This window comes from Macaca fascicularis, chromosome 8, assembly GCF_037993035.2.
Source record: "Macaca fascicularis isolate 582-1 chromosome 8, T2T-MFA8v1.1".
NCBI lineage: Eukaryota > Metazoa > Chordata > Mammalia > Primates > Cercopithecidae > Macaca > Macaca fascicularis.
In genome coordinates this window covers 74739298-74764011 of record NC_088382.1, presented here as the reverse complement: position 1 = coordinate 74764011, position 24714 = coordinate 74739298, and the positions used below count along the sequence as shown (strand labels likewise).

The 24714-nt window shown below is 38.8% G+C and overlaps 1 protein-coding gene across 4 annotated transcripts in view; it reads left to right on the top strand.

Annotated features, from left to right (window-relative positions):
* Positions 1 to 24714, top strand: part of CYP7B1 (cytochrome P450 family 7 subfamily B member 1) — a 202262-nt gene that overhangs the window by 12318 nt on the left and 165230 nt on the right. For 2 of the 4 annotated variants that reach the window (XM_065519292.2, XM_073998858.1), the window contains exons 2-3: positions 18065 to 18191; positions 19190 to 19253. The exons of the other annotated variants lie outside the window; for them this stretch is intronic. In XM_065519292.2, coding sequence (XP_065375364.1) covers positions 18104 to 18191; positions 19190 to 19253 — 152 coding nt within the window. In that variant the 5' untranslated portion in view covers positions 18065 to 18103. The remainder of the gene's footprint in view (positions 1 to 18064; positions 18192 to 19189; positions 19254 to 24714) is intronic. 4 annotated transcript variants of the gene reach the window in all.

Sequence of the window (24714 nt, the reverse complement as noted above, 5' to 3'; positions counted from 1 at the left end):
GCCAGTTTCTCCCATTTGGAATGGGTGTGTTTACCCAATTCCAGTAGCCTCATTGTATCTAGGAAGTAACTAACTTGCTTTTGATTTTACAGGCTTATAGGTGGAAGGGACTTGCCTTGTCTCAGATGAGACTTTGGACTTGGACTTTTGGGTTAATACTGGAATGAGCCAAGACTTTGGGGTACTGTTGAAAAGGCATGATTGTGTTTTGAAATGTGAGAAAAATGAGATTTGGGAGGGGCCCGCAGAAGTATGATATGGTTTGGCTGTTCTCTCACCCAGATCTCATCTTGAATTGTGGCTCCCATAATCCCCACATGTGGTGGGAGGGGCCTGGTGGGAAGTGATTGAATCATGGGGGTTATTTCCCCCACGATGTTCTCGTGATAATGAGTGAGTTCTTATGAGATATGATGGTTTTATAAGTGTCTGACATTTCCCCTGCTGGCACTTCTCTGTCCTGTTGTCATGTGAAGAAGGATGTGTTTGCTTCCCCTTACGTCATGATAGTCAGTTTCCTGAGGCCTCCCCAGCTATGTGGAACTGTGAGTCAATTAAACCTCTTTTCTTTATAAATTACCCAGTCTCGGGTATGTCTTCACAGCAGCATGAAAATGGACTAATACAGTTATAGTGTCATACAGAATAGTTCCATGGCCCTAAAAATCCTGGCCTCTGCCATTCATCCCTCTTTCTTACCTACCTAACCTTTGGCAACCACTGATTTTTTTTTACTGTCTCCCTAGTTTTACCTTCCCTAAAATGTCATATGGTTGGAATCATGTTTTATGCTGCCTTTCCACATTGGCTTCTTTCACTCAGCAATATGCCTTTGATGTTTTTCCATGTCTTTTCAAGGCTTGATAGCTCTTCTTTTTATCACTCAATTATTCTAAATTACATAGATGTACCACAGTTTGTTAACTGACAGACATGAAAGACATTTTGATGGCTTCCAAGTTTTGGCAGTTATGAGTAAAGGTGCTAAAAATATTTATGTGCAGGATGTTATGTGTACTTCAGTTTTGAACTCGTTTGGGTAAGTATGCAGGGACAACATTGCTGGATCACATGGTAAGCGTATGTTTAGTTTTGTAAAAGTACTATCAAACTGTCTTCCAAAATGACTGTATGGTTTTGCAGTCCTACCAGCAATGAATGAGACTTGCTTTTTTCCCACATGCTTGAAAACATTTGGTGGTATCAGTGTTTTGGATTTTAGCCAAATTAATAGGTGTGAAGTGATACTTATCGTTTTAATTTTCAGTTCCCTGATAATATAGAATGTTGTGCATCTTTTCATATGCTAATTTGCCATTTATATATCTTCTTTGGTTAGGTTTCTGTTAAGATGTTTTGCCCATTTAAAAAAATTAGGTTGTTTTCTTATTGTTGAATTGTAAGAGTTCTTTGTATACTTTGAATGTTTTGAAAATATTTTCTCTTAGCTTTGGCCTTGTATCTTTAGTCTCTTAACAGTGTCCTTGCAGAATAGAAGTTTTTAATTTTAATCAAGTTCAATTTCTCATTTTTTAAAATGGAACCTGCTTTTGGTGTTATATATAAGGATTCACTGTCATATTTTTTTAACTTTTTTTGTCAAGTGTTTCCCTGCTTTCTGTTGATCTTCTTGTTAGCAACTGAGGTTTTATACTATTCAAAATAAGTGTGATTCAGTTCAGAGTTATATTTGCACATTATTCTGATGAAAGGCAGCTTTCTATAGTGGCAGGAACATCAAACATTCCTGGATTTGAATCTAGGCTCCATCTCTTACTCATTTTGTTATTATAAATAAAGTATTTAATTTTTTTGAACCACGATGCATTAAGTATCTGCCAATACCAGATACATACTAGGTGCTTGATATATGGCAGTTCTACTGAGACTCTTCTTGAAGAATCAAGACATCCAGAGAATTCTACTGTTGAGTTGTTACCTAATGGCCATTGAGGCTCTAGTCAACAGTTCACTATAAATGTTAAATGGCAAAAAGGATACTGAAAAATGTACCAGTGGTTCTCAACTTGTGGAAATGCTATCATGGTGGAAATATAGTGACAGACTGTTAGTCTGTAAGCACAGAATTTATAAAGGACATATTAAGTATTCGTTCTTTTTCAATTTTAGTGTTTACTTGCTTTTGTTCTAAGTCCAGCTGTCTCTACTTAGCTGCATTATCAGTTACCTATTCAGCACGCTAAAAGGAATCTGGGATCACAGTAAATAATATCTGCCAGCAAGTACCTTTGAGGCACTACTCTGCCTATTCTATTTGTGAGGGATATTTTATTGTGGTGCTTCTCAAACTAGCTGTGATGAAGGACTGGTTTTCTTGGTATTTGTTTTAATTTGCATCTGTCAAGGACTGATACCTTGGTAAATTAAGAAAAATGATTCATAAAATAAAATTTTAAAAATGATACAAACCTAAAGCATTTTTCTTATTAGATTGAACAGACTTAAAATTGTTCTGTAAAATTGTACCATTTTGCAGTCCTACCCGTAATGAATGAGACTTGCTAAAATTGGTCTAAAACTTTCTAAATGTTTACTCTCAGGCTTTGCATTTATCTCTTTGTGACTTATACCAGTCATCTCTGCACTTTGAGTGACACTGATCTTTTTAACTATTGTCAAGTCCCTATTTCTCTGAGCAAAGCTTTGTCTGTAAGCAGGAATGATCTTGTTATTTGTAATTGAGGAAATGAGGTAAAGTCAGAATACCAGATTATCATGGGTTGTCTCTATTTGAAAGCTTAGAGGACAGTCAGCTTGCACATTGGGTTTCCTTGGCACTAACCAGAGACTCTTTCCTCTTAGTTGCTATTTGGACCAAAAAAAAAAAAAAAAAAAAAAAGTATGGATTTTTTTCTATCTTTCAGCCCTCTCACCCGACATACATATATATCATTATACTCCCCTCTCCAATGCTGTAATTAGTAAGAAATAAGATTAAAATGCTGTTAAGATAAGTTTTAGTCAAAGTAAGAATTTAATGATTTTTTTGAGTTCCGAGATGTTAAGGTTATATAGATAATGAGTTGTTTTGAAATGTTGATTTGTTGACATCACTGTATCACATAAGTCAATTATTTCTGTTTCTAATTACTTAATTACTCTCAAGCAAGATCCTTCGTGCTCTAGATCCCTCACATTGTTACCACTGCCCAGGGAATGAGTAGAACCAGGCTGCCATCATTAGTGGATGTTTTTCTTGTTTCTTCCCCTTTTCTTATAATACAATATAGGAAAAGGATGTGGACAGCTGAGAGTAAAGTCATTTTCAATTCAAGAGTATGCTGAACTTAACAGATGGATTTTTGTGTCTTTTAGAGGAAGTGACAGGGAGATCTCCAGGCACCTCTGTGGCTCTTGGTTAATAGCAAATCACTTAGTACATCATGTTATGCTTTCCATTATAAAGCCCAGAGGTTGGATTGTTTCTTGTTACCATTTGAGACAGATTTCTGGCTTGCTTCACTGTTACATGTTGTCTTTGAAAAATGGTCCTAAGATAGAGAACATTCTCATTGTGTAATAAAAGCATGATAACCCTAAAATCAAACATCTTGTTGTTTATTTTGTACTTCATTCAAAATAACCATTTAATGATTCATGGGACCTTCAGGAGTGCTAATGGGATCAACATTGATGATTGCTCAATTCTGTCATCACATTTTACTGGTAAATCGTGGTTATTCCTTTAAATACTTCATCTGTTTTGTCATAACAGAAAATCTATTCAGAAGTTGTGTTGGATTAGCATAAATCTCTTATCTCTATCAGAAGAATATCTTAGAGTGCTCACCTAATAATGTGGGGCACTATCTTGGTCTGTTTGGGTACTCTAATAAAAATATAGACTGGGAGGATTAGAAAGATCAAAGTTATTTTTCATAGTTCTGGAGGCTGGGAAGTCCTAGATGAAGGTTCCAGCAGTTGCTGTGTCTGGCGAAGGCTCATTCCTCATAGATAGTGCCTGTTCACTGTGTCTTCATGTGGAGGAAGGGGCAAAGGACCTGTTGGGCTTCTTTTATAAGGGCACTAATCCAATTTGTGAGGGCTCCACCTTCATGAATTAAACACTTCCCAAGGCCCCACCTTCTGATACCATCACCTTGTAGATTAGGTTTCAGCATATGAATCTTAGGGTGATGCAGAAAGGCAGATCCTAGCTGGCAATTTGTGTATGTGAAGTTTTCTGCAGCTCAGTCTTTCCCTACACTGGGACCTTCTTGCAGAAAGTGGTGTCGTGGTAGGTAAAGAGCATGACTATAAAGCTAAAATGAGCATGGATCCAAAATTCAGCTCTACCCCAATACAAATGGTGACTTTTGAGAGGATGGTAAGGGAAGATGGAAGTGAACATCATCGAGGTCCTCCTACATGCTAGCCTCTGTGCCTAGATATTTTGCATCTATTATCTCATTTTGTCCTCACTCATATTCAAGAGGTTAGCTATTATTAAGCAATTTTCAAAAGAAAAGACTAAAATAATAAAAGATTAAGGTGCTGTGCTACTTGGGAATAGACCTGGGTTTTTGATTGTAGATCCATTAGACCATGGTAGACAGAATAAAGCCTTTTCAGCCCCAGAGATAGCCATATTCTAATCTTCAGAACCTATGAATATGGTAGGCTACATGGCAAAGGGGAATTAAGGTTGCAGAAGGAATGAAGGTTGCTAGTCAGCTGACCTTAAAATAGGGGATTATCTTGAAGTTTTTGAGAGGGCCCAGTGGAATCAGGATTATTAAAACTGGAAACAGGAGGCAGAAAAAGGAGGTCAGAGTTATATGATTTGAGAAATACTTGACTTTTGCTGACTTTGAAGATGGATGGTGGATGAATTAGTCCCTGAGCCAAAGAATGCAGGCAGCCTTTGGAAGTTGGAAAAGGCAAAGAAACAAGAGTTTTCCCTGGAGCTTCCAGAAAGGAATTCAGCCATACCTGCCCTGCCAATACTGTGATTTTAGCCCAATGAGGCCCATGGCCTTTGGCCCATAGAACTGTAAAAAAAAAAAAATAAATAAATAAACTTTTGCTATTTAAGCCCCTAAATTTGTGGTAATTTGTTTCAGCATTCTTAGAAAACTATTGTAATGGCCATATTCCCCATGTTCTTTGCATCAAACTACACTGCCTCTTGCAAGGAGGTTCAAAGGGTGAAAAAGATTGGGAGATTGGACCTTGGTGGAGTTTTCTAGTTGCTTATGAGGAGCAGGATGGAAAGTGAACATTCTGTAATAAATACTCAGTGCCTTTGCCGCTGTGCTAATACATCATCATTTGAGAATTTTGGGTCTCAGATTTTACAGATTATCATGGGGTCACAGATTAGTATTGATTTCTGTGTTCCTTACCCATAGATTCACAAGTAAGTTTTGAATGTTAGTTATAAATCTAGCAACTCAATGAATTTTAAAAATTGTTTTGAAAATAAGTCAGATGTTGAAGGTATTGAGACTCAGATATGATTTGGTTAGATTTTTTCTTGCCCAGACCTGGTGCATACCTACTTATGGTTGCCTGCAGCCTGGAGGAGAAAGCTGAGCTTGACTCTGAGAATTTGAAGGGATCTAAGGGAATGGAAGTTGTACTTCACCGATTTCCCAAAAATAATAGAGAGAGCCATCATCTGCAGAGGAAAAATTAACAACTTCTTGTAGGAGAAGGTTTTTGTGCTTTATACAAAGTAAAATCCCATTGAAACTACTCCAGGTTACTGTTCTGTGAAAGGCAAAGGATAAAATTATAGAAAGCTACTTTGCTGAGTAAGAGAAGGTGACATCTATTATATCATGCATTTTTATAGCTGAATTGCTCATTTTTATGGATTTGGCATTTTTTTCAATGTAGAAGTATTTGGGATGGGATCCTTTTTTTCTACAGGTAAGTGGAAAGGATTAATTAAGTCTGTAATTGCTTAATATAAAAATTAATAGAAATTCTAACAAAAGTATACCCATAACAGGATTTAAATTCATTGTCATTTCTCCTTGTAATTTCATCCTAAATAGTTGACATTAATAAAGAAGAAACTTTAGAAGCTTTACTTTAGTTTTAGCACCTAGCATAATATCTGGCACTGAGTAGATTCTCAGTGGCTATTTGTTAGAAGAATGAAGGGTGAATGAATGAATAAATAGTTTGGTACAGTAATTGTTATCTTTTTCCATTATGAATATTTTAGAGTTCTAGATATTGATATCAAAAATACAAACTGCATACAAATTGAAACCTAATGTTACAAAACCACATTTTCTGCTGTTCCATTAAAAACTGAAGATTTCATTAGCAAGTGCTTACCTAATTGTGAATATTTTATAAATGGAGAACATATTAGTGTAACGACTTGTTTCACATAAACCTAACTGCACACAGTAATTGGAGTGCAGATGACCTCTAACATTCCTCTTCTGAAAATTCAGTTTAAAATTATGTATAACAATACATATTTAGGTTTAGGTACTAGACTTTCAGGTTTAGGTTCTGGATTTGTATAACTGTGCTTAAGATTCCATTTCCTGGCATATGTAGATAGTGTTATTTAACAAATGCGAACTCCTTCGTGAAAGTGCTGAGCCTGTTTTTGGTAATCACATAGAATTACACACATTTGGTTCTTAGTACACTTGAAACAAGTAGTGGTAGGATGAGAGCTCGTAAACCATTTAAAAGACTAGTTTTCTGTTTGAAAAACCAAAGTTGTCCAGGTGAAAGCAGTGCTTTTTATTAGCTGTATCTTAGAACTATGAATACTCAAATTACCTTATCTCAGGAAGGCAAGAGGCTTACTGTCAGGTCACTGGCATGGAAAACTTAGTGTTGTAGTGTTGTATTTCAGTAATGCTGTCCTTTAGGGCTAGAATGTAAAGGAATTCTCTGGATAATAAGCAGATACCGCTTTAGCATTGGCTACTCCAATATTGTTGGTTCCTTTTTATATTTTTTATAGTAAGTGTATAGTATTATGGAATTGATTTTGACTTATAATAAGGATGGCCAACACGTTTGAGAGTTGTCTATGAGCTGATTATACATAGAGGAAAGTGTCTTATATTCACTATTGTATTGAATTTTATTGAATCCTCTTATGGTAACTTTCCTCATTTTATAGAGGTTGAAAGTAAGTTTTATTTAAATAATGTTTCTAATGTGATGCAGTTCAAACTCACAATGTTTGACTTCAAACTTCTTAACAGTTTTTTCCTTTTTCTTATTCTTTTTCAATCTCTCTTACAACAATATTCTGACATTTGCACTCCCCCTTTACTAAAAATGAAAATATTAAGAGCTAGTACATTTTAAGCATTGCTAGAAGAAATGTAAGTATGATATGAATATACACAATTACACACATTTGGACTTTTTAAAAAGAATATATTAAGCCTAAGAACAAAGCAGGCAAAAATGATCTGCTGTCTCCCTCTTGCACTAGATTGTGTGAAAGCCACACTTGACGGTCCGCATTGGCAAATGCCTTTTTTTTCTCTATCCCATTTACTGGCTATTACATCCACTTGCTTACTGGCTTAGTAGAGGTTTGGGGTCTACTGTGTGCCTAGACTGCCCTACGTCAGATGTAATGGAAGGCAGTAGAGAAGATGCAGGAAGCTGCCTTGTGACACAAGGGTAGTAGCCAGGCAAAAGTCACATCTCAGTCGTTCTGAAAACTTGTAAAATTTGCTTCAAGATTGTTTTCAAAAGTAAAACCAGATTGAAGGAACCTGGAATCAAAGGGGAAGGATATTTTCACCCACTGGGAATTAATTATAGACAGTTTAGTGTGTTTCTCATCTTAACAATCCTTCCTAAATGGATTATGCAAGCTGTTGCATGTGTCATCGCTGCAGTTACTATTGCACTTAGAGAAGCAGCATTAAATATTGAATGAGAAAGTGTTACAGACAGTTCAAATATTACTTTATGTAGCAAAACAGTGGTTCCTGATATGTCTCTTGTTGCTTTCAGGTCTATAGCGAACTTTTAATCTTGTTTTGGATTTTGAATGACCTTTTTCACATGGGCAAAGAACCTTAGCACCGAATACAGAATGCAAAACCTTTGTCCTTATATTTCTTTGCAGTCATACATCCAAATTCTTTCACTTACATGCATGTATATGTGCGTGTATATGTATGTATATGTATATATACATATACATATATACACACATGTATAAATATATGTGTGTATACATATATATATATATATATATATATATATATATATTTTTCAAACTAGTTCTACCCTTTTTGCTTCTCAGTGTGTCGTACCATATGGTGTAGAGTGTCGTGCCAAAAGATAAAAATATTCCTAGAACATATGAAATCACCAGTCAACTGAAGAAGGGTAAAGACTTTTGACCAAAGCATTTATGACTCTGATGTATTTGCAGGCAATAGTACATGGCATAATACACACAATTTTAAAAAGAAGACATATTTTAAAGTTAAACTGACTCTTACTTTCTAAGAGAATCCAAAAATAAAGTCTTTGTAAATTTTTTTACAGAAATTGATTCAAATCAGTGTTTTTTTCCTATATTGAAATTCTCAATATCCATTTATGGAATTTGCCCTGCTTATTTTAGTCTCTAGAGTTACCATACAATTTGGCTCTTTGAGTTTTCAGAAGCAGAGACTTGGAGATGAAACCCACTGCAGGTGGATGGAGTCTTTGGGTTATAGATAACATGGCCATTACATAGTTTTTCTAACTTATTCCATGGGTAAGATGTTCTAACTAGTAAAGAAAGGTGCAGAAGATAAGATTTCACAACATTCCTAGGGTCTATGTAATAATGTTGAATGACAGTGTGATTCGGGCTGTTTCTTTTGCATCAATAAATAATAAATGGTCCATAAGTGGTCCATGCTACGCCGTATTTTGCTACTCAGATTTTATTCATTTTAGGGCTCAAGTTGACCTGCATTCCTTTATGCTACATTGAATATTGTTTTCAACTACTTAATCAGACAAAAATAGGGAAAAAACTTAAGTCGTTAATTTCCTAGCCGAGGCTTGAGCATATTTTTTTAGCAGAGAAATAAAGTGTTGCATTAAATAGCGTAAGTGCTATTGATATGAAATTTCTGGGTAGCAGCTCTGTAAATAGTGTTCATGTTATATGCCAAAAATTCCATCTTACCCTTCGTGTCTTCACTAATTATGCTTATTCACTTTTTGTATTTAATCACTTCTAATTTTTTTTTTTTTTTTTTTACAAAATGACCCTACCTGGGTTTGGTTTTTACATGATGGATCTATAATAGAGAAGATGTCTTTCCTCATCTATTGCTAAGCTCATGGCTGAGATCCCAATAACAAAAGATATATTAACAAGAGAAAAGCACACACATTTATTTAGCATAAGTTTGATGTGACACAGGACCCTTCAGAAATAAAGACCCAAAGGAACAGGAAAATCTATGTATCTTTCTGACAAGTTTGATGAAGAGTAGACAATTGTGCAAAAGTATGATTGAACCAAGGAGGTATTATCTAAATTGGAGGGCAATTTGCAAACTGTTCAGATTCTTCTTGGCATCTCTGTGTCTTTGAGGATAAGGTTGTTCCTTTCCTCTGGGTAGAGGGAGAGTATCTTTGGAATTAAAGTCTTACGACCTCCTTTAGAGAAAGGGCAGTTAGGTCTTACGACCTGCTTCAGGGGAGAAGGAAGGAGGGGAAGATGAGAGTGACCTTCCTGCTTCTACTGTTTTCTCAAATGCCATGCTGCCATATTGTGGGGGAGCATATCCTAAACCCCACCACTTGCTAAAGCACATCTGAGTAATGCCTCTCCTCATTTCATGTTTATTAGTTTCTTATAAAAAGGAACACATGATTGAATTGTCTCAAGTGCTGTGTTTATACGATAGGGCAAGAAGGTTTATAAGTATTTTAGGATGATCAAATTTGTGGGACATCTCATGCCCTGTGTGTGACAAATTGATAATAATGCTAGATTATTTAATCCTGAAAAATTGGTTGTTCTTTATTTGTCAGCAACTTAAAGTTTTGTAATTGTATTTAGGATATGCATTGATTCGATTGCAAACCGACCTCCTTCTTTAGAACAGATAATTATCAACAAAAGGAAAGACAAGCAAGAAACACACAGAGACAGCATTTCTGTCAAAGGATGACTTTAGAAAAGGACCAGAATTTTGGCTCTGTCAGGAGCATACTTTTTGCAGGGTCTGTGAAACATTGGTAAGATCAAATAAAGAAGCATCAATGGCAGTGAGCACTTTCCTCTTCGAACTACTGTTAACAAGCCTTCACTGGAATGCTACAGTTACAACCAGGTCAGTAAAATAACTAATTCTCTCCTTATTGAAAGAGAATAAGTAGGACCATGCTGTTTATGAAGTAAGCATTAATGGAGCACCCACAGCAGAAGAAATGGCATGACAACATTTGTCACTAACTTTCTGTAAGACTCAGTTTTCTCATCTGTAAATGAAGAAGCTGAACCAGATCATCATTTGGGAATGATATGATTCCACAAGGACATTACTATACATTGACCACCCCCACAAATCACATACATTTCTGCTGTGTGAAATGTGCCTGTTCTCAAACACACCATACCTTTTTCTGACTTCATGATGGTACCCTTCTCTTCAGCATAAATGCTCTACCTCTGTGGAATTTTCTCAGCTCTCCCCTAAACAGAGTTCACTATCTCCTCCCCTAGGTTCCTGCAGCATGTCAGAATTCACATCACAATGTATTATAATTATCAGTTAATATATATTCTCTGGCTGATATGTCAGCAACTAATATGATAATCAAGGTCTATTTTTTACTCATCTCTGTGTCCTCAGCACCTAGAAAAATGGCTGGCACATTGTAGGTCATCAACAAATAATAACATTAGTGACTAAGGAAAGAACTATGCTTAAATAAAATCAATGCCCAATCATAACATGGAAAACAGAGCCTGTGGACTATTTTCTTTATAGTCATTATTAGTTCACAATATGCCGAGAAACCTGAGAATACACAGTTTACTATAAGGAATATGAGTCATGGCTCCATATTAATTGGAGCTAAGGTGGTTGTTGAGAATTACTCTTAGACTGCCTGTCAAATAAGAACAGTAGTTTCAAGACTCACTGTATCAGGATCACAGGATGGTGAATCCCAGGGTGAGTTCAGGCCATGAGAAACATCTCATATCTGAAGATTGGAGCAATGCTATTTCAGATAATTAGAATAAGTGGTTTTTTTAATGCAATTTACTTACTAAGGATATTTGGAGCTCTAAATCAGAGACACAAGAACTAAAATCAGATTGGAACTCAGTTCAGAGACAAGAAAACCATTTGTAAAAACAATTTGGATGAAACTCTTGTGACAGAAAGGAAACAGAGAAGGTGAAGTATTTGACCATCTATATTTATACTTGTTTGCAATGTGTCAGGTCAAGATATGGCAGAGTGCTAAAGAGCAGGGCTTTAGAATCAGAGTTAAGGAGGTGTTTGAATACTAGCTCCCTTACTTACTTGAGGTAAGACTTCTCACAAGTTATTTTACTTCTGATGATAGAAGAAGTTTTGGACGCAAACAGTTGATTTTGGAAAGGTTTTATTGCACAGACTCTTGAAGGAAAGCAGATATGTGCTATTCAGTAAATACTTACTGAACTCCTGCAATGGGAAACCCTGAGGCAAGTAGAAATGATAATAACCTCCGAATTCTGCCACTAAGGAGGTTATAACTGAGTTAGGAAGACATGTATAAATATGGGACGTGTTTATACCCATCTTCCAATGTTCACATTTATGTGTTCTATTAATTCAAGATTGCTTAACAAATTCAAGGTTTGTCAGTGTTTATACGTAGTTTTTTTTTTTTTTTTTAACTTGATCCCCTAAAGTTGTGACTTGCACTAGAAGGAGAGTTAAGGCTACTAGTAGCAACTGTGCCTATTGACATGACTTTTCCAACAATCACTAAGGCAAAAGAAAGGGACTGTTGACACCCCAATATCCAGCTTTCTAATCTATTAGTCTTTCCATTTGTGTATTCCTTTCAGTTCAAGTCAACAAGTGTTTATTGGCTACCTACTATATACATGCTTTGTTAGCTACTGGTTACATAGAGATGAAAGTCAGTTCCTGTCCTCAAAGAACCCTAAATCTATAGAGGTATGTAAATAATCCTGCAATTCCATTACATGGTGTGCTAGGTAATCAGGATAGTGATAAGCCACAGTAAAACAATTGTTGATAATTGAGCTACATTGGAGAAATTCTTAGGAGTCAGAATTACTGGACTTGGTGTTGGACTGGATGTGGGAAAAGGGTGGGAGAGAGGGAGGGTATAAGGATGAACTAGGCTTCTGATATGAAGGACTGTACTAGGTGCTATGGTTTGAATGTGGCCCCCAAAACGTCATGTGTTAGAAACTTAATCCCACTTCCCTCACATATGACTTAATGTTGCATCTGTCCTCATGAATGGATTAATAGATTAATTAGGGCTGTGGCCTCATGAGTGGATGAATGTCACTGCCATGGGAGTGGGTTCATTATTGTCAGAGTGGCTTTGTTATAAAAGTGAGCTCTCTCTGGCTTTCTTGCTTTTGCCTTCTTGCCATGTGATGCCCTCCACCATGTTATGACAGAGCAAGAAGGCCCTCACCAGATGCCATTGCCATGCTCTGGGAATTCTCAGCCTCCAGAACTGTGAGATTAATAAACTTCTTTTCTTTTTAAGTAACACAGTCTGGTATTCTGTTATAGCAACAGAAAATGGACTGAGGCACTGGGTTATTCAACAAGACAGAGACTGTATAAGAAGATGAGGTTTGGGGCTAACAGAATAAGCCTACTTTGTTGAACATTTTGAAGGTACAGTGTTTATGGGATACCCTGTTGTACTGTTATCGTTTGCAGTTGTAAACATGCACATTAGAAAGCTGAAGAGTAGGCATGTGACATAAAAATATTTTACTTTGGATTTTTTCAAACTGCAATTGTTAGGGAAGATCCCATTTACCTGCGATACTGAAGCTGTAAAGATATGAGCCTGGGAATAGCTTGCAGCTATTTGCCCTATCTAAAGAGAAGCAAGTGTATATTAGAAGAAATTGAAGCTGATGAGCAGAAAAAACAGAGAGAATATAGCTGAAAACCGTCATCATTTATTCATTCATTCGATAAAATTTATTGAATTTCAAATGTATACGAGGCATTGTTTTAGATGCTTGGAAAATACCAGAGAACAAAACAGACAAAAAGTATCTGCACTTATGGAGCTCACATTATAAGCATATATTAATTTTAAAGCACAATAAATACATAGATTATCATATAGGCAGTGATATGCACAGTGGAAAAAATATAGCAGGGTAAGAGGGATCTGGAGTTCTGGAAGTGGCACTGGTGGTAACTTTACGTAGGGTGGTAGTAAGATTAGCTCTCACTGAGAAAGTAATATTTGAGCAAATAATTGGACAAAGTGAGAAGGAGGAGGTCGGATATCAGTGGAGAAAGTATTCCAATCAGAGGGTACAGCCAGTGCAAGGACAGTAAGGTGGGTTGCCTCATGTCCCTGACAAATGGTAAGGAGACCAGTGTTGTGGGAGTGAAGTGAAGGAAGTACAAAGTTACTGAAAATCGGACCATTGTGAGACTTGGTTTTTATTCCTAATGAAATGGGGATCCATTGAAGGAATAGGAAGAGAGGAGTCGGGTAATTTGATTTTTGTTCTGACAGTGTGCAGTAGACAGGGTAGAAGCCAGACACCTGTAAGTAGGTTCTAGAGAAACAGAACCAACAGGATGTGTGTGTGTGTGTGTGTGTGTGTGTGTGTGTGTATGCCTGTGTGTGCACAAGGAAATTGTAAGAAATTGGCTCACATGATTATTGAGGCTGGCAGGTCCAAAATCTGCAGGGTGAGGCAGAGCACTGGAGACTCAGAGAAGAGTTAGTGCAGCAGTTCAAGTCTCAAGGCCATTGACTACAGGATTATTTTCTGCTCCTGGAACTTCTTTCTGTTCTATTCAGGTTTTCAACTGATTGACTGTGGCTGGCTCACACTCTAGAGGACAATCTGTCCTACTCAAAGTCCATGGAGCTAACAGTTGATTTCATCCAAAACACCCTTGCAGAAATATCTAGACTAAGGTTTAACCAAATATCTGGGCAATGTGACCCAGACAAGTGGATGAATATATGCCAAGCCATCAGAGATGGGATCTTGCATATGAGAGGAGGGTTGGTTTAGGCAGAGGCATGGATTATTTCCTTCACAGAAAAAGATAGTAAAGGGAGGCATGGTGTGTGCATAGCTAGTTGGTGGATGATGGTGGTGCTGAGAGTCTGTAAAAATTCTCTTCAGATTACTTCAATTTTCTTATAAAATAGGAAGCAAGGTCATTTTATGAGAGCGAATGTGTGTGATGAGGTCTTAGGAGTTTGGGGAAGGAAGGGAAGGTGTGTATTAGTTGCCCAGGAAGGTGGATGAGTGAATGGAGTAGGGAATATGGTAAGATTGCTGGACAGGATGCAGGATCACCCCAGGTTTGTGGTCATTAATTTTAAGTGACACCTACCAGCAAGATTGTATGTTTCTCTCCATACATGTTCAGCTGCATGGGCAAAGTATGGAGCAGGCAGAGGATGGTGCTAATGGAGTTATGGTTTTGTCTATGAGCTCCATGTAGAATGAGATGGACAACACAGTTGAGAGAGCGAGCCAGGGAGTGAGTATGATGATTGGCCATGGAATTTAAGCTGGGAAACAAGCAAGAGACTACATCACATGGAAGAGGGACTCAGAATAGGTGGAGGGATCAAAAGACCCCTGAGGGCATCGACCCCTGCTCCTGAGGCCAGTTTTAGTTTTACTCCTGACCTTAGTTATGTGTGTAATTTCTTTGTGCGTAAATTAGTGTGGGTTGAGTTTCTGTTATTCGAAGCTGAAGAACTCTATCAATTTGGCAGAAAATATAAAGAAAAAAAGAAGTGAGAACTTAACTGACAAAATGTGTAGACTCCAAACAACTCAATGTTCACAGTGTATCAGAAGTATTATTAAAGCATGTACATTTTTAAAAAGAATGAGGCCGGGCACAGTGGCTCACGACTGTAATCCCAGCACTTTGAGAGGCCGAGGTGGGCGGATCATGAGGTCAGGAGATCGAGACCATCCTGGCTAATATGGTGAACAACCCTGTCTCTACTAAAAATACAAAAGATTAGCTGGGCATGGTGGCATGCATCTGTAGTCCCAGCTACTTGGGAGGCTGAGGCAGGAGAATCACTTGAACCCAGGAGGCAGAGGTTGCAGTGAGCTGAGATCGTGCCACTGCACTCCAGCCTGGAGACAGAGCAAGACTCTGTCTAAAAGAAAAAAAAAAAATGCCCATAGCCCATATCCCACTCTTGAGATTCTGATTCAATTAGTGAAGATTGAGGAAGTTGTTTTCAAAACTCCCCATATGTTTAGAACTATAGTTCTAAACTCGTCAACTAAGTTCTTTAGTGACAGCGTCAATTTTTAGATGCTGCAAATTAATCTTTGAACTAAATGATCAACTAATATTTGGGATATATGTGGGATATATATGGGGATATATATGGGGAAGGGAAAGCGTGTTTAGATTTCCCCTGGATGGATTTTATAGCTCTAGCAACTAGCTGTGGGGAGAGCCTAATGAGGTCGGCACATGGACTGTGCGTTCATCCACCCAATGTGTGTAACTCTGGTGTGCCAGGTACCCTTGAGCACCAAGGAATGGCTGCCACTCTCAAGGAGCTCATCTTTGGGTTTTTATTTGTGTTGTTTGTTTAATGTTTATTATGGTGGGTATATTGGTTTTTGATTTATTGTTCAGTAGTTTTATTTTTATGGCAGATGAATACTTTATTGCATATTAAGTGTCCTTAAATAATCAGTGTGTAAAGTATGCCCCTTTTAATAGCTATTTATAACAGGGCAGAGAATATACTGGAAAGAGCTTTGGTCTGCCTGTCAACAGAGCTGTGCTTGAGTTCCATCTCCATCATATCTCAGCTCTGAGATTGAAGACAAGTTCCTCACCCTCTTTATGCTTTAAAGTCCCCATCTGTAAAATCAGGGGCTTTTCTGGGAACTCTAAGATCTATTCCAACTCTGAAACTTTATGGCTTAACTATAGTTTAATTGTTTTCCAGATTAGTTTTTTGAGATTTAGAGGTGTTCTATTTGGTTTTATGGCACACTGTTGGTCTCATGTATGATTTATGTATCCCTCCATGTTCTTGGAGTAGTGCATGGTACTACATTGGAGCAGTAGATGGGCTTGATGACAATCTGCTTCCCAATATGGGTTTTAGGGATGCATTGTGGTGAAACTGAGGACATTCACACACATGCATACACACACACACACACACACACAAATGAGACTATTAACAATAAAGATGAGATAAAGAGGGATGGTAAGAACATTGGGACTTGCTGGACTTCAGAAAGGAAGGAGTTGTCCCGTACTGTTGTCCCTGTATTGTTCTGCGAAGGCTTGAAGGTGGTGGTACTTGACCCACTGTTTGGAGAATGAAGTGGATCTCAGTCTTTAGGAAGAATAGATTTTCAGGTGTGTGCTCAGTGGGATGGGGGGAATGAAGGTGGGGGTGTGGGTGAAGATTACATTTGAGGGAGGAGAAAGCGATCAATTTTCCTTGGAGGAACAAAAGGAAAGGCTGGAAATGCAGAAAGTATGGATGCTGAACCACATGACAGCAGATGGCATTGCTGTGAAGTATAATGGATGGAGTACATTCAAGTGTTAATATTTAACTCTTTTTGTGGAAGGTCAAACAATTAAAATTTAATTGGGCATGGAGGCTTAGGATGGGGTAAAAAAAAGTCTTTAGAAGAAAATGGAATACAAAATTGGGTTGCTTCCCTGGGAGGATATACAGAGGATAGGGTGAAGGTAATCAGGTTTTGGGCTCTCAACTTTTATAGACTTTATTAACTTTTTTTTTCTAACATTGATAGCCCCAAAATATGCTCGTGTGCCAAGGAGCCTTTCCTACTTCATCTTTCACAATATTCCAACTCTCATTGAATCTTACTATTGTTTCAAGGTATAAAAGTCTCTTGGTTGGGGAGAAAAAAGTAGAGAGTCAAATATTTGTGTTTGTTATGATGTTTTCCATCAAGGCATGGTGCCATCCCCTTCCATAGATCTCATTATGAGATTAAATTCCAATAAATTTTACTTTTTAGGTTTAATAGTAATATATCAAAATGTGTAATGCATTTATTTTGTTTTGCTCAATTGTCTGCAACTAATGATTGTGATAATTTAACAATAATTTGTCTCAGAAGAACATTTTTAACAGAGTGTTATGGTCATGGGCATTACACACAATATTTTAAAATTTAATATGCATAATATTTGTTGTGAAAATGTATGATGGGGTGGGTGATCCTTAAAAAAACTGATGTGTAGATAATAATCCTGTGCAACAAACTCATAGAGTTTGCAGTTTATGTTGGAAAGCCCACCAGGAAGTTAGAGCCACTGAAAGGTAGGTGATTCTTTTATTGAGGGCTTTGTTTTATTTTAGTCTGTTGTGGTTTGGCTTAGTTTTTAAATGGTCAAGTCAGACATTTGTTTGTTGCCTAAAATTGGGAAAACCTTTGAATTAAAGCTTAGCCACCTACCACCATATAATCTTAGATAAGCTGCTTTGCTGCTGTGGGCCACATAAGTAAATTGGACACAATAAGACTTATGTCATTGTTTGACCTAAGGTATAAATGAAACAGAAGATGTTAAGTGCTTAGTAGAGTTTCATGTGCACAGATAGCTCTAAGTGAATGGTCTGTCTTTCTTTCTCTCATTATATATGAATAACTCAATGATTGTTTATCAATTATAAGTCAAATGTGACTTTAAAAAGCAGCCTCTCAGAAAATTATTACAGGAAAAGGTTTAAAAAATCAATTTTTTAAACAAACTAAATATTGAAAATGCATCAGAAGAGCAAATTACTAAAGAATTGCTCTCTGAAATGTAAATAACACATTTTTTTGTTGTTGTTGCAGTTGCAAGATTTAATAGAGTGAAAACAGAGCTCCCATACAATGGGAGGGGACCCAAAGGGGATTGCCGCTCCCTGCTTGAATGCCTGGGTTTATATCCCGATCATCGTCCCTCCCTCTGTGCTCTCAGGTGATATATGATTTGATTATTTCTTTACCTCCTGCTTTTAGCCTAATTTGTATTTTAGTGTGCCCTCTTTACTACCTGATTGGTCGGGTATGAGCTGAGTTACAAGCCCCATATTTAAAGGTAGGTGCGGTCACCTTCCCCAGCTAGGCTTAGGGATTCTTAGTCGGCCTAGGAAATCCAGCCAGGCCTGTCTCTCAGTCCCCCCTCTCTACAGGAAAACCCAAGTGCTGTTGGGGAGGTTGGCCGATGACCGCTCTTAACTGCTTCCTGCTGAACTGGGGTGTAGTAGGGGTTGTGCAGTTGAGATTTCCTCGGGAGGGGTGCCTTCAATGTAATTAACATCGGAGCATGGCAAAGCAGTCCGGTCCAGGGGTCCGCGGTAGATCTTAGTCATGGACTGCATCTAGAGTTCATTTGAAAAACCATTTGTAGTTTTACAGCTTTGATTCTGGAAGAGACAAACTTAACAAAGAGGTTAAAGATACAGGGATTGAAATGTGTGGCCTGAAGTGCAGGGGATTATTTCTTCATACTTCATAGGCCCTGACTATCTGCTTGATAGTTTTGAAAAGGTCTGGCCCACTAAGTAATGATTTGGCCATCTGATGGGTGCTATTAGTGCCTAAGTGAAAGCCTTGGTGAAAGGTTTTTAAATTTCCATTGGTTAGCTGCAGGCAAAAGTGTTTTTCATTCTTCGGTGGCTAGCCATCCTGAGGGGAGGAAACTATGTCCTTGTGAGGTTCCCCATTCTATTTCTTCTGCTGAGTACTGGGGCTTGGTTTCCCAGAGGGGATTACCCCATACTAGGGGTCCGTCTATATGCATTTCTAATGGAGGATCCCACCTTGCGGCTCTTTTGGCTTCAATATCTGCTTGGAGGTTCCCTTCTATTTCCCTTCCTTTTCCTTTCTGATGACCCCAGCAGTGTAAGACTGCCACTTCTTTAGGTTTCTGTACTGCCAATAATAATCTCCTAATGGCTTCCTGATGTTTGACAGGTGTTCCCTTGGAAGTTAGGAATTCCCTTTCTCTCCATATTGCTGCGTGGGCATGGAGGACTAGGTAAGCATACTTAGAGTCTGTATATATATTTACCCGTTTTCCTTCTCCTAATTCTAGTGTATAATGGCCTCTGCTTTTGCTAGGGTGTCTCTCCCTAACAAATGAGTGGGGCTTTCAGGCATAATTAGAAAAGCATGTGAAAAGAGTAAGATTGCCCAGTCACAACTTAGTGGCTGGAAGAAGTATCTAGTGACTGGCTGTCCTAGGACCCCTCGGATAGTGACAGATCTGGAGGACAGTTGTCCGGGACAGGAGAATAAGACTGAGAAGGCTGCGTCCAGGAGACAGTTAACTTCCTGGCCCTCAATGGTCAAGCATAACCGGGGCTCCGTGAAGGTAATGGCATGGGCTGGCACTTGCCCTGGGCACCCTCAGTCCTGCTGCTGAATCATCTGGTTAGTGGCTTCTGACTCAGAGGACCTTCATCCCCTGGAGCAGTGGACCTTCCAGTGATTCCCTTGACATAAGGGGCATGGACGAGGGGGCGGCTTATTTCTATTTGGACAATCTTTTTTAAAGTGTCCTGTAGACGGCACTGGAAGCAAGCCCTATTAGGCATTCGATATCAGCCTTTTCCCATTCCAGAGCCTCCAAAGTCCGCTTGCCTGAGGGCCATGACTAAAGCAGTGGCCCCTTCCTTTTTTTTTTTTTTTTTTTATCTCGTTTGTTCCAGTCTGCCTGCTCCTCCTGATCTCTATTATGAAAAACCAAGGTTGCCAAGTTCAATAGGGTTTCTATGTTTTGCTCCAGGCCTAAGGTGGACTTTTGAAGTTTTTTCTAATGTCTGCAACTGACTGAGTGATAAACTTACCCTTTAAGATTAGTTGGCCTTCAATAGAGTCAGGTGACAGAGAGGTATGCTTCCTCAATGCCTCCCTTAGTCTCTCCGGAAAGGCAGTAGGATTTTCTTCCTTTTCCCTGTGTTATAGTGGACATCATTGAATAATTTATAGGCTTCTTCCTAGTTTTCCTTTGTCCTTCTAGCACGCGACTTAGCAAATGTCTGCAGCACCAATCTCCATGTTCTGATTCTGTGTCCCAAAGACGGTTACACTGGGAACTGCCTGCTGGCCTCTGGGGAATTGTTCTTTTTCCTCTGTTGTCATCCTATCATTGACCTGACTTGAGATACCAGAGATCGCCAAACTCTCGGGGCTGCAGTTATGGAGGCACTTCTCTCATTTGGGGTTAGTGTCTGATCTAGCAGTAACATTGTATCTCTCCATGTCAGACCAAAGGATTGTCCTAACTAACCCTTGTAAAACATCAATGTAGCCATCAGGGTTATCTGAGAATTTACCTAGATCTATTTTAATTTGCTTCAAGTCTGAGAGGGAAAAAGGTACATGCTCTCTGACTGGGCCGAATTCTCCAGAATACATCTTAGGGGCGTTTTTGCCTTGGGGGGAACGTTTCCCATCTGAAAAAAGAACATAGGGATGCCAGCACCCCTAGTCATTTTCCGATGAGCATTAGTCCTAGAGCATCTTGTATGGTCCTAATGCTTATTCCTTTCCAGGTTGTGTAAGCACCCATGGACCTCTGCTTATCAGATTAGTTATGCTCGCTGATGTAGCAGTCCTGCACCCTTTCTTGACCACAAAGAAAGGGGTCTGGGCTGCTGGATTCTAGTGGTCCTTTACCAGTGTGCCCAACATTGCCTTTGTGCTCAGGGGTGAGTCCTAGAGCTGGGCTGGGTTCCTGAGTATTTCATAACAGCCCAGTTGTCCCATCAAGATGCGTTCCCATAAACAACAGTTCTTATGCAAATTCATTTCAGCAGGGGTGTAGGTAACCTTTTGAGTCAGGATTGAGATAGAGCTTTTTTTTAAAGATGATAACCATTTTTTCCAAAGTGAACTTCCTTTATATCTGTGGACTAGACTGTCTAAGGCCGCAAGATTAGAATTTAGGATAATACACGTTACACTGCTAACTTTTAGCAAACTTGACTTTTGTTGAAAACCTTGTAAATTTGGGATTTCAATTATCCTTTGCTATTAATAAGACCTTGTTTAGTCCAAATTAACTTAGAATTGGTATAGATTTTTTTTTTTTTTTTTTTTTTTTTTTTTTTTTTTTTGATTCTGCAAGTACTTTAAGCTTGGCTGAGTACAAAAAGCTCGCATGTTTGAGCAGACCAATTACTGGGCAATTTTCCTAATTCTGCTTCTACAAGAGTTTCCCTATCAATTACTGAATATCCATTGTGGTTTTTCCTCAGTCATCTGGGAGGAACCATCTAGCCCCGTCCTGTCCTGAAGGGAGTTCCTCCTAGGTCGGGTCGGAACTTTGTGTGGTAATTAAGATTTAAATCCCCTGTTAGGAAATCTGCTGGGTTAAGGGAATTTTCAGTGGTTAATATTAAATCACCTTTTTCTAACAGAATTACCCTATACTTTTAGATTTTTGAATTAGTAAACTACCTTTTTGCTTTTTGACTTAGGATAGTTCTGAACTGGTGAGGTGTGCTCACAATGAGTTTTCCTCTTAAGGTTATTTTTCTACTTTCTTCTGTTAGCAAAGCAGTTGCTGCTACAGTTTGAATGCATTTGGGTCATCCACGGGTTACTGGGTTAAGGATTTTTGATAGGAAGGCTCCGGGTTGTCAGTGGTCTCAGTGTTTTCAGGCTATGCACTTGTTTACACTAACAACAAGGTAGTATTGGAATGTTATAGGGTCGTGGAGAAGACCTTCAATTATCAATTATAGGTTTTAAATTTATCCTGGCTTTTAAAGGAATAGGGCATACTGTTTTTTCTTTCTCTTTCTTTCTTTCTCTCTGCCTCTCTTTCCCTTCTCTCTCTCTCTCTCTGCCTCTGACTTACTCAATTCGCTTTCATACTGATCTATTATGTTGTCATAGACCCAGTTCCAGTTGTTAAAGTACTGGGTTACCAGTTCTAAGGCCCTGACCAAGGAGTCAAGGCTTGGAGGTTGTATTGTGGTGCTGGGCCGGGGGTGGTGCGGGGGGCGGGGAGCGCCGGGGAAGCTCGCTAGAAATTGGGGGAGGAGAGCATCTTACACAATGGGAGAGCAATCTTCCTAGCTGTTTACAAACTTGGGGCCCTGGCAAGGGTGGTGGGGAATGGGTCCCAAATAACTGCCCTTGTCGAGAGCTGTATACCTAAATTGGGAGGGACACCAGGGACAAGACTCCCTGGGTTCATAGCCTAGATGCCTAAGGACACAGCATAGAGCTTCCTTAGATCCCTTTGGAGATACAACTTGCTAGAGGAAATGAAAGTCTAAACCATTAGTACCTAGGAGGCAGGGATCAGAGGAAGTAGATTCAGAGGTAAGTAGAAATTTGGGGCTACACTTTCAAGAAAGTGGTAGTCGGGACCCAGGAGTTATGGGTCAGAAGGAAAGGTTGGGGCGCACACATGGGTGACCATTGAGTAGAGACTTCTGGCTGTGCCATGATCTCAGCTGGCTAATGCCGGGAGTTTGGGACAACAGCTTTCTGCCTCTAGTCGGGCCCTCGGCTTCCCCAGAAAATCTGAAAGTGGAATTTGATTTCAGGCAGACCAACTCTTCCAACCCAGAAGGGTTGGAGGTTGTTAGAAAGCCCTTCCCCAGACAGCCTCACATGTGAGTCTTAAGTCTGGCAGCCATGCTAATTGTTTTTAACCAGCCAACAGGTTCTTGGTATTTTCCTCTAATTCTAAGGAAGGATAGGACAGAATAGCAAGCAAAAGTGTTCTGATATTACTCACCGCTTTGGAGAATCCCTGTATGAGGCCACCAAATGTTACTGGCGGGTCTTTGTTCTTAGAGCTCCCAAGATGGTGGCGGGTTGCTCCCAAGATGGTGGCAAGCCTTTTGTTCTCTGACCTGGGGTTCTTGGCCTCATGGATTCCAAGGAATGGAACCTTAAGCCATGCGGTGAGTGTTACAGCTCTGACAGAAACTGTGGGTCACAGAAGAGAACTGTGGAACCCAGTGACTGGTGTTCAGCTCGATTGGGACGAACATGGGCCCTTAGCCGTGCAGGAACAATGGCAAGCCTTTAACCTGATCAGGAGCGGCAGTGGGCGCCTCACTGGATCAGGAGCGCAGCGGACACCCTGCTGGATCTGGAGGGGTGGAAGTCAGCAGTGGGTTGGCAACAGCGGTGGAGGTCAAGTCAGCAGCAGGTCTGCAACAGTGGCAAACAGCCCCGGTGGAGGGCGAGCAAAAGCTCAGCTCCAGCCGTAACAAACATGGATGAGAAGAGTGTGCAGTCGCAAGATTTAATAGAGTGAAAACAGAGCTCTGATACAGTAGGAGGGGGCCTGAAGGGGGTTGCCCGTAAATAACACTTTTTTATTCAACTTCTCTGTTTTAGATTTTTGTGTACTATGTGTGCCTATTTATCTACTGATTAGAAACATCTGAAAAAAAAAGTATACTTTTTTTAACAATGAATAATAGTTTTACAATGAATAATAAAATAGGCAGACAAGATATGCTGGAAGGAAAACTACTACAGGGTCTTTTGGTTAATTTTGTTCTGAAGATAAATCCATAAAACTGTTATGTAAAAGCTGATTGGAGGGCTTTGAACTTTTATGTGAATAATAGCCATGAAAAATGATTTTCTTTCAAGAGGGATGTGAGCTATTGAAATATATATAATACTGTGTAGATTGTGCTATTACAAATGGTTGGTAGCCCCAGGTCATTGCATCATTAAACCACGTTTTCCAATGCATTATTAAAACTTAGTGAAGTAACCTATTTTTTTTACCTATGTGTATTTTAGTTTCTCAAACTGATTCAACCCAAGTATTGATAACTCATTGCCTTAATTTTCTTGCATGTAAATTATCAGCACTACAGAAATTTTAAAATGGGTGCTAGTTGTTAATATAAGTAATATTGGGGATTACACCTGTAACTGGAGACAAGTGAGAAGAGAAAATCAATACGATCATTCATGAACAGGTAGTTTTATCCTGATATCAAAAATAATTGTAATACATCAGTATTAAACTTATGTAGCTTTACAGATAATCATTTTAGATGAGGCTTATGTAGCTTTACAAATAATCATTTTAGATAACATAAAATTACAGCTATAATATTATTGCACCAAAAAAAATCTACTATGGTAGGTTTTTGGGCTCTAATTAGGATAATTACTATATTCTGTGACTTTCCATAAGCTGAGTGTGTATGTTCTGTGCTATCATTTATAACAGTTTTAGCAAACTAAAGACATTTTTACATTTGAAAATTTGGAAAGCAGTTCAGAACTTCAACTTTGGAACATGCCTGTCTTTTTCGTTTCCTGCTTCTCTCGTAAACCTTGCATTTCTACTCACCATAGAATATGCATAGGAGCGAACGGTTTGAAGACAGTACTGTACACAGTTCACACAAGGTCTTGTTAAGAAGATGGGACTACATCTTCAACCATATGGAGTGCTGAAATTTTGGGGAACAAACCCAAATGGTAATCTGAAGTCTTATTTA